The 10,999-nt window shown below is 44.8% G+C and overlaps 1 protein-coding gene across 1 annotated transcript; it reads right to left on the reverse strand.

Annotated features, from left to right (window-relative positions):
- Positions 1 to 615: 615 nt before the first annotated feature.
- Positions 616 to 2,650, reverse strand: LOC123141237 (uncharacterized). The gene has a single exon (XM_044560433.1). It carries the CDS (start codon positions 1,687 to 1,689, stop codon positions 793 to 795), a length of 897 nt encoding a protein of 298 aa, XP_044416368.1. The 5' UTR covers positions 1,690 to 2,650; the 3' UTR covers positions 616 to 792.
- Positions 2,651 to 10,999: the final 8,349 nt, after the last annotated feature.

Genomic DNA, 10,999 nt, shown 5'->3' on the forward strand with positions numbered 1-10,999 from the left:
AGGGGTGTGGGGGGATCCGAAGGGGGCGCCGCCGCCGCCGCTCTCTGTAAACAGAGCAAGAGCAAGAGGGGGAAGAACTGCTGGGAAGGGCTGGCCCGATGCGGCTTAAGTCAATGTGCAGCGCCTAAGAGACGGGCGCTGCACATTACAAGTGTGGTGCCTAAGCCTTAGGCGCTGCAGTGTTGTCTGTGGGGCCGCAACTGGACCAGGGCTGCCACGCTGGCAGGAGGTGCGACGCCTAAGGCAGAGGCGCTGCATAGTAGTGTGCGGCGCCTAGCTGTCGGGCGCCACACGAAAGGGTCAGCAGAGTGCATTTTTTTCAAAACCAGGTCAGTTTGTGATTTGATTTCGTCCTGAGGTCAAATATGTGATTTCTGCCTCCCGCAGCCCCCTCCAACGCGGCAACCGCTCACGGCAATCAAGCAGTTGACGGAGCTCATCCAAAGGATGGCAACGTACTGGTGCTGCCAGGCGGCCCAAGGAGCGTCTTGTCAGTGAAGGAGGCGACTACGCCTGTCGTGCTCACGCCCTCAAGGTGTTTGCGAGAATGTCGTCTGTGTTTGCACTTATTTGTAGAATGCACAACACCATCATTTCATTTCATTCCATCGCAGATAAGATCAGTGCCAAGCTCGAGAATAAATGGTGGCAATTGTATTAATCATCTGCACCTAGCTAGATTGGCATACATACATGCATGCCAGCATAGTCCACCTAGCTACATATACTACTGAAAACAGCTTTGATCTTACTGATCAGCATACTCCACCTAGCTACATACTGAAAGCAGCTTCAATCTTGCTGATCAATGAGCATCAGAGCGACTAATCTAGCTAACACTTTAGCCACCTTGTGCTTGCAGAGGAAGGTTGGCATGGGCAGCTCGCTCGGGTCCGGCGACATGATGAAGGTCGGCATGGGCAGCTCGCTCGGGTCTGGCGACACCATGAATGTCGGGCCAGCGAAGAAGGATGCCTCCGAGTCCACCTCCATCATGGCCAGAGGCTTCGGCTTCTTCTCGGGCCGGTCGATCAACGGAGCGAGGCCAGCGAAGGGTGATGTCTCCACCATGGTCGGCGACATTGGCTTCTTTTCCGACCGGTCAACCGTCGCCGCAGGGCCAGCGAAGAGTGTCGCCGCCCCCGAGTCTGCCACCATCTCAGTCGTAGGCTCTGCCTTCTTCTCCGACAGGTCGATCGACGGAGCAGGGCCAGCGAAGGATGCCACCACCGAGTCTGCCACCATCTCAGTCATAGCCGTCGCCTTGTTCTCGAACCGGCCGACAGACGGGGCGGGGCCGGCGAGGAGTGATGCCTCCGAGGCTGCCACCATCTCAGTGGGAGGCCTCGGCTTCTTCTCGCAGCGGTCGACGGATGGCGCACGGCTCGCCAGCCTCTTCCAGTTCTCCCTCGGCATCTCCCCGCGGCCGAGGCGCTCGACGCCGCCGTTCAGAGTCTCGGTACGGCGGAGCGTCTTGTCAGTGACCCAGCTGGAGCTCCGGGAACCACGTCCAGGAAGGTCGGCCTTGTCCTTGATCCAGCTTCGGCTCATCGAGGCACGTCCAGGCTGCTGCTTCTTGCTGTCCAGCTCCACACGAGCCGTGTACACCGCCGGAGGAGGCGTCAGGAGGTGGTAGCGCGCCGGGGTAGGCAGCAGCGGCGGCAGAGTCGCGGCGACATGGCTAGCCATCTCTGCAAAACACAGGACACAACAAAGAACAGAGAGACCAAGTGATTGCACAAGCGAAACAAGTAAATAGAACAATTGCGATGCTAAAATTCAAATGTTGATCGGAGAAGAAAGAGGAAACTCGCCGGATTCTTTGCTCGCCGTCGGCGAGAGAAGCTCGCCGGGTTGTTAGGTCGCCAGGAGAACGTCGCGCGTGATCTATCGAGGAAAAGTGCGATCTATCCCCGCAGCCCGGCTGATATAGATCGACCCCCGACGCCCCGCCGTGTAGAAACCACGCAATCCGAGTTCGACTCGTGACCGCCGCCGCCGCTGCCCGTGGTCCAACCGCCGGAACCACCGGCGACGCACCGTGCCCGATCTGTCCTCCTCTTCGTCGGTGGCCTGTGCCCCACGCCTCGAACATCTCCAAGGCGTCTCCCGCGGTGGCGCGCCTGTGCCTGCATCCCGCCGCCGCGTGCCATTCTTACCTCGACATCGCGACCGATGTGGCCGCATGAGTCGCAGCTGTAAGAACCACGGTGAGGAGTCGCAGCAGCGACGAGATGCTGGCCGGGGTTCTTGCTTTCCTCCTGCGCTGATTGCTGCTCTTCCTATCCTAGGCCGCTGCTCCATGGATGGAGCCGCCAACCTTGTCAATTGTTGCGTTTGTCAAGTGTTTGATGAAATGCATAAGAAGAAGCAACAAAGATGCCTGGTGATTAATTGATACTAGTACACTCCTTTCAATCAACAGAGGGTGCACATTCACGAGTTCACTGTGTGTATCAGTAATTAATCTAACATAGTACTCCCTCCCTTCGTTCCTAAATATTTGTCTTTTTAGAGATTCTAAATGAACTACCACATATGGATGTATACAGACATAGTTTAGGGTAGATTCACTCATTTTGCTCCATAATTTAGGGTAGACTTGTTAAAATCTCTAGAAACACAAATATTTAGGAACGGAGGGAGTATCATCCAGCAAATATGACTACACTGACAAATAATTTGGGACCATAAGCCATCTACGATTCTCAAACTAAACAGTCGAAATTGTATTTCTCAGTTATTGTTGGTGTGCATTTGTTAATTCCACGATGGATGCATATGTAACTTGGCGGCTTCCATGTATTATAATACACTGAAATGGTTCGAAACGAAAAAGTCAATACAATGCTCATACAATTTGTTTATTTTTTGAAAATAAAATCCATTTGAAAAAATAGATAATTCATGAGCTTATTATGTAAGTAGCTTTGAGATTCCATCTATACATAATTCTATTTTAGTTTGTACCCCGTGTATTACCCAATTCATGACTTGTATTATTATGGTTATAACGCTTTAATTCTAAAAAAAACTTTAACTCTTGTGGTGCCTTCCCAGGTGCCGCTGTCAACCATCGAGATCACCGCCGATCTCATCAGGGCGGAATTGTGCAACTACATTGGGGATTACTATGACAGCCCCTTCTCCTGGAAGGTTCGAAAAATCTCCCCGTTGGTTTTTGCGGCTTCCCTTCCGCGGTGATGGAGTCGAATCGGACAGATCTCAGATAGGGGGTCCCAAGCCGGTAGCCTTGGCACCATGGTAACAGGGCACAAGAGGGACACAATGTTTACCCAAATTTAGTCCCTCTCGAAGATGTAAAACCTTTGTTTGTATTGATTGTGGATGGGGTACAGAATGCAGGTTGATCTACCTCTAGATTGTGTATAAATGAGTTGGTTTTTCTCTACAAAATACACCCTCGGTTTATATAGACACCGCGGAACCAAGAGTTACACATAGAGCGAAGGGCGGATGCACATTCACGAGTTCACCATGTGTAATCTAATCAATCTAGCATAGTACGACTACATTGACAAATAAGTTGGCACCTTAAGCCACCTATGATTCTCAAACTGAACAGTCGAAACTGCATTTCTCAGTTATTGTTGGTGCGCATTTGTTAATTCCATGATGGATACATATGTAAGTTGGTGGCTTCCATGTTAATCCAGTGAAGTGGTCCGAAACAAAAAAGTCAATACAATGCTCAGACAATTTGCTATTTTCCTGAAAATAAAATACATTTAAAAAAATAGAGAACTCATGAGCTTATTATGTAAGTAGCTTTGAGATTCCATATATACATAATTTTATTTTAATTTGTACCCCATGTATTACCCAATTCATGACTTGTATTATTATGGTTATAATGCTTTAACTCTTGTGTTGCCTTCCCAAGTGCCGTTGTCGACCAACGAGATCACTGCCGATCTCGGGTTGAATTGTGCAACTACATCAGGGATTGCCGCGACAACACCTTCTCCTGGAAGGTTCGAGAGGTTTTTGCGGTTTTTGATTCTTCAACTACATCCAATTATCAAAGGTCTCCCGTTGGTTTTTGCGGCTTCCCTTCCGCGGTGACGGAGTCGAATCCGACTGATCTCAAGTAGGGGGTCCCGAGCTGTTAGCCTTAGGACGATGGTAACAGGGCACAAGGGGGACACGATGTTTACCCAGATTCAGACTCTCTCGAAGATGTAAAACCCTACGACCTACTTTGTTTGTATTGATTGTGGATGGGGTACAGAATACAGGTTGATCCACTTTGAGATCGTGTATAAATGAGTTGGTTTTTCTCTACGGACTACACCCCACGGTTTATATAGACACTGGGGTACCTAGGGTTACACATAGGCTGTTTACACCCGAGGATAAACGCGCCAAAGATTGCATTCATGCCTTGAAGTATGTGTCAAGTCTTCGGAAGATTTCATCTTGCACATAGGTTGGTTACATCCGAAGATAAACACGTCGAAGATTGCATTCATGCCTTGGAGTATGTGCCAAGTCTTCGGAAGATTTCATCTTGATTCCTCCATGGGGCCTGACGAATTTGGCTCACTGGTTGGTCATCTGGGGGTCCTCGACCCAACCCATGTCTCGGAGCCGACGTGGTTAACGCCCCCCTATTCAGGATACCATCATTAACCCCTGACCCGGTCTTCAAGCCGAGGACTATCCTCATACGACTGTCGTTCATCTTAGGTCTTTGGCCTTGTAAACTGGTTCAATCATCTTCTTTGGGTGTTTGTCTCCAAAGCGACCAAAATTGTCCGAGGAGCCCCAACTGAGCTTCCTAGGTTTTTTTTTCGTCGGATCTGAAGACCCTTTCAATGCCTAGTTATCTTAATGACGAAGTCTTCTTGTGTCGGGATGGGGGCACTGGTTTGGCCGTGTTCTGACAACTTCGACCAAACCTGAAATACTACCATGCACTGCAGAACCGAAAGATGCCTTAAGTAATCATTATATCGTGCTAGTGCAGCTCGAGGCCATTGCTATTGGCACGTCTTGTAAATAAAGAGACCGGGCCCCAGATTTTTGGCATCATTACCAGCAAAAACCCTCGATTCGCGTGCACACCTAACACATACCACATTGGGTACTTATGAAATTTACTACCACATAGTGCGCCCCTTCAGTGTTTTTACTGGCTTATAAAAGGCGCACTATAAAATGAATCAATCTCCACGCTTTCCATCTTGCTCCTGCTTCCATCATCCTCAAGCTCCAGTGCCCAAAGAACAAAGCAAGAAACTTCAGAGCCCCTTTCCCTCTCTCGGTTCTCTAGCGTTCTGCTACTCCCATTGGAGTTGTTGGATTCCCTAAAGAGGAAAGGTAATGTGTCACAACATCAGAAAATATTTCCCTCAGTTAAGAACCAAAATTTATCGAACCAGTAGGAATCTACAAGCTAACAATGTAAACAACACCCGCACACAAACACAAAACAAAATGCTTGCACCCAACTTGGCAAGGGGGTTGTCAGTCCCCTTGTCTTGCCAATAAAAGCAAATAGATAATGATAATAGTAAACGGCAAAAACTAAAGGAAAATAAAAGAGTAAAATTATAAGAGCTTTGTATCAATGGAGAATGGACCCGGGAGCCATAGGTTCACTAGTGACATCTCTCTCGAAAGCAGGTAGCGGCATGGATAAATTGCTGTTGGGTAACTGGCATAATAGTGGTAATTTATTGTTGGGGAACGTAGCATGCAATTTAAAAAAAAATTCTACACTCACGCAAGATCTATTTAGGAGATGCATAGCAACGAGAGGGGGAGAGTGTTGATACGTCCATTTTGCATCATGTTTTCTTACTGTTATTTACAATGTTTTTATCCATAATAATGCTTTTTGGAGTAATTCTAATGCCTTTTCTCTCATAATTTGCAAGGTACACACCAAGAGGGAGAATTTCGGCAGCTGGAAATCTGGACCTGAAAAAGCTACGTCAGGCCACCTATTCTGCACAACTCCAAACAAGCTAAAAATTTACGGAGATTTTTATGGAATATATAAGAATTGTTGGAGCCAATAAGTACCAGAGGGGGCCACCAAGTGGGCACAACCCACCTAGAAAAAATAAGAATTGTTGGAGCCAATAAGTCATTTTTACCTAGAAAAAATAAGGAGAAGACTTTCGGGGCGGAGCGCCGCCATCTTGAGGCGGAACTTGGGTAGGAGCACTTTTGCCCTCCGGCGGTGCAATTCTGCCGGGGGAACTTCCCTCCCGGAGGGGGAAATCATCATCATCGTCATCACCAACAACTCTCCCATCTTTGGGAGGGCAATCACCATCAACATCTTCAACAACACCATCTCATCTCAAACCCTAGTTCATCTCTTGTATTCAATCTTGTTACCAGAACTATAGATTGGTGCCTGTGGGTGACTAGTAGTGTTGATTACATCTTGTAGTTGATTACTATATGGTTTATTTGGTGGAAGATTATATGTTCAGATCCATGATGCTATTTAATACTCCTCTGATCATGAGCACGTTTATTATTTTTGTGTAGTCACTTTCGTCCTTGAGGTCACGGGATAAATCATGTTGCAAGTAATCATGTGAATTTGATATGTGTTCGATATTTTGATGGTATGTATGTTGTGATTCCCTTAGTGGTGTCATGTGAAAGTCGACTAAATGAAAGTTCACCATATTTGGGACTAAGGGAATGCATTGTGGAGTAGTAAATAGATGGTGGGTTGCGAGAGTGACAGAAGCTTAAACCCAGTTTATGCGCTATTCCGTAAGGGACCGATTGGACACAGAAGTTTAATGCTATGGTTAGAATTTATTCTTAATACTTTTCTCGTAGTTGCGGATGCTTGCGGGAGGGTTAATCATAAGTAGGAGGTTTGTTCAAGTAAGAACAGCACCAAAGCACCGGTCCACCCACATATCAAATTATCAAAGTAGCGAGCACGAATTAAACCAACATGATGAAAGTGACTAGATGAAATTCCTGTGTACCCTCAAGAACACTTTGCTTATCATAAGAGACTGTTTTGGCCTGTCCTTTGCCTCAAAAGGATTGGGCTACCTTGCTGCATACTTATTGCTACTATCGTTACTTGCTCGTCACAAATTATCTTGCTATCAAACTACTCGCTACTTACAGTTTCAACACTTGCAGACATTACCTTACTGAAAACTACTTGTCATTTCCTTCTGCTCCTCGTTGGGTTCGACACTCTTACTTATTGAAAAGAGCTACAATTGATCCCCTATACTTGTGGGTCATCAAGGGTATTTTCTGATACCGTTGCCGGGGAGTGAAGCGCCTTTGGTAAGTGGAATTTGGTAAGAAAACATTTATATAGTGTGCTGAAATTTATTGTTACTTGCTACTATGGAAAACAATCCTTTGAGGGGTTTGTTTGGGGTATCTTCACTTCGTCCGGAACCACAATTAATTACCCCTCAACCTACTGCAACTATTGAAAATATTGAATATGAAATTCCTTCGGGTATGATAGAACAACTGCTAGCTAATCCTTATGCAGGAGATGGAACCGAACATCCTGATATGCACTTGATATATGTGGAACAAACTTGTGGATTGTTTAAGCTTGCAGGTTTACCGGGAGATGAGGTGATGAAAAAGGTTTTCCCTTTATCTTTGAAGAGAAAAGCATTGACATGGTATAGGCTATGCGATGATATTGGATCATGGAATTGGAATCGTTTAAAACTGGAGTTCCACCAAAAAATTTATCCTATGCATCTATTTCATCATGATCGGAATTATATATATAAGTTTTGGCCTCCTGAAGGAGAAAGTATCGCTCTAACTTCGGGGAGGCTTAAGTCAATGTTATATTCATGCTCCAATCATGAGCTCTCAAGAGAAATTATTATTCAGAACTTTTATGCTCGGCTTTCTCGTAATGATCAAACCATGCTGGATACTTCTTGTGCTGGTTCTTTTATGAAGAAAACTATTGAATTCCGGTGGGACCTTTTGGAAAGAATTAAACGCAACTCTGAATATTGGGAACTCGACGAAGGTAAAGATTCAGGTATTAAGCTTAAATATGATTGTGTTAAATCTTTTATAGATACCGATGCTTTTAAAAAGTTTAGCACTAAATATGGACTTGACTCTGAGATAGTAGCCTCCTTTTGTGAATCATTTGCTACTCATGTTGAACTCCCTAAAGAGGAGTGGTTGAAATATCACCCACCTATTAAAAATGAAATCAAAGAACCAGTACTAGTTAAAGAAGAAACTATACTTTATAATGTTGATCCAGTTGTTCCTACTGCTTATATTGAGAAACCACCTTTTCCTGTTAGGATAAAGGAACATGCTAAAGTTTCAACTGTGGTTAACCAAAGCTATGTTAGAACACCTAAACCAAATGAACAAATTAGAGTGGAACCTAATGTTGCTATGGTTAAAGATCTTTCGGAAGAAGATATAGATGGGCATGTTGATACGTCTCCAACGTATCTATAATTTTTGATTGCTCCATGCTATATTATCTACCGTTTTGGACATTATTGGGCTTTATTATCCACTTTTATATTATTTTTGGGACTAACCTATTAACCGGAGGCCCAGCCCAGAATTGCTGTTTTTTGCCTATTTCAGAGTTTCGCAGAAAAGGAATATCAAACGGAGTCCAAACGGAATGAAACCTTCGGGAACGTGATTTTTAGGAAGAATATGATCCAGGAGACTTGGACCCTACGTCAAGAAACAAAAGAGGAGGCCACGAGGTAGGGGGTGCGCCTACCCCCCCAGGGCGCGCCCTCCACCCTCGTGGCCCCCCTGTTGCTCCACCGACGTACCCATTCCTCCTATATATACCTACGTACCCCCAAACGATCAGATACGGAGCCAAAAACCTAATTCCACCGCCGCAACCTTCTGTACCCACGAGATCCCATCTTGGGGCCTATTCCGGAGCTCCGCCGGAGGGGGCATCGATCACGGAGGGCTTCTACATCAACACCATAGCCTCTCCGATGAAGTGTGAGTAGTTACCTCAGACCTTCGGGTCCATAGTTAGTAGCTAGATGGCTTGTTCTCTCTTTTTGGATCTCAATACAATGTTCTCCCCCTCTCTCGTGGAGATCTATTCGATGTAATCTTCTTTTTGCGGTGTGTTTGTTGAGACCGATGAATTGTGGGTTTATGATCAAGATTATCTATGAACAATATTTGAATCTTCTTTGAATTCTTTTATGTATGATTGGTTATCTTTGCAAGTCTCTTCGAATTATCAGTTTGGGTTGGCCTACTAGATTGATCTTTCTTGCAATGGGAGAAGTGCTTAGCTTTGGGTTTAATCTTGCGTTGTCCTTTCCCAGTGACAGTAGGGGCAGCAAGGCACGTATTGTATTGTTGCCATCGAGGATAACAAGATGTTTTTTATCATATTGCATGAATTTATCCCTCTACATCATGTCATCTAGCTTAAGGCGTTACTCTGTTTGCATGAACTTAATACTCTAGATGCATGCTGGATAGCGGTCGATGAGTGGAGTAATAGTAGTAGATGTAGGCAGGAGTCGGTCTACTTGTCTCGGACGTGATGCCTATATACATGATCATACCTAGATATTCTCATAACTATGCTCAATTCTGTCAATTGCTCAACAGTAATTCGTTCACCCACCGTAAAATACTTATGCTCTTGAGAGAAGCCACTAGTGAAACCTATGGCCCCCGGGTCTATCTTCATCATATTAATCTTCCAACACTTAGTTATTTCCTTTGCTTTTTTTACTTTGATTTTATTTTACTTTGCATCTTTATCATAAAAATACCAAAAATATTATCCTATCATATATATCAGATCTCACTCTCGCAAGTGGTCGTGAAGGGATTGACAACCCCTTATCGCGTTGGTTGCGAGGATTTATTTGTTTTGTGTAGGTACGAGGGACTCGCGCGTAGCCTCCTACTGGATTGATACCTTGGGTCTCAAAAACTGAGGGAAATACTTACGCTACTTTGCTGCATCACCCTTTCCTCTTCAAGGGAAAACCAACGCAGTGCTCAAGAGATAGAAAGAAGGATTTCTGGCGCTGTTGCTGGGGAGGTCTACGAAAAAGTCAACATACCAAGTACCCATCACAATCCATTATCTCCCGCATTACATTATTTGCCATTTGCCTCTCGTTTTCTTCTCCCCCACTTCACCCTTGCCGTTTTATTCGCCCTCTCTTTTCCGTTCGCCTTCTTCTTTTCACCCCTCGCTCTCTCTGTCATTATGTCTGAAATTGGGGAAATTATTGCCAATATGGACAATAATAATAGCATAGAAAATTCGGATGCTCCTGCTGAAGAACCCCCTACCTTGGATACAAAAAGATTTCGAATTGGTAGTGGTAATGTTATTGGAAAAGGAGTTTCAAGATTTCTTTACTTGTGTCGGTGCTTTGCCTTCTATGGGCGGTTCTATTCTTCATAGAACTAGTAGTCTTGCGGACACTATTGCCATGCTTATAGTTGAACTTGAAAGGCAATTTATGCACATGCATCCTTGCATACAAAGAATTTTCCTAGAATTCTCTAACATTGAGCATTCTTCTGTTAAGCGTGCCGCCACTATCTTTTTGGCTCGTGAGTTTAGATTCATAATAAAAGAGGCTAAAGAAATCTTTGCGCATTACAGGGTAGATGCTAGTCATCCTCCCATTGAAGCTATCCTTTTTAATCAAGAAGACATGATGCGTTTACAATCTTTGGATCATATTGCTTATAATGAAAATCTTAGGAAAAAGGTTCCAGCTGATATTCTAGTTGATAGAATTTCCACGCTTAATGATGATTTTGCTATTCAGAATAATGGATTAGGTTTTCCTCTTGAACAAAGGCTTGTGACTTTTTGCCAAAAGAATTCTTGCAATGATGAATTGGTTGTGCAATACAAAGGGCCTAGGGAGGAACCCATACTTCCCGAGATTGATCTTGGGGACTTTTGTCCCATTAAATTTAGCCCGTTTGATTATTTTTGCTTGCCTCAAAGAAA

Source organism: Triticum aestivum, chromosome 6D (genome assembly GCF_018294505.1).
Source record: "Triticum aestivum cultivar Chinese Spring chromosome 6D, IWGSC CS RefSeq v2.1, whole genome shotgun sequence".
In the NCBI taxonomy this organism is placed as follows: domain Eukaryota; kingdom Viridiplantae; phylum Streptophyta; class Magnoliopsida; order Poales; family Poaceae; genus Triticum; species Triticum aestivum.

Coding starts and splice junctions, on each gene's coding strand:
- LOC123141237 (XM_044560433.1), bottom strand. CDS start 1,689: ATGGCTAGCCATGTCGCCGCGACTCTGCCGCCGCTGCTGCCTACCCCG.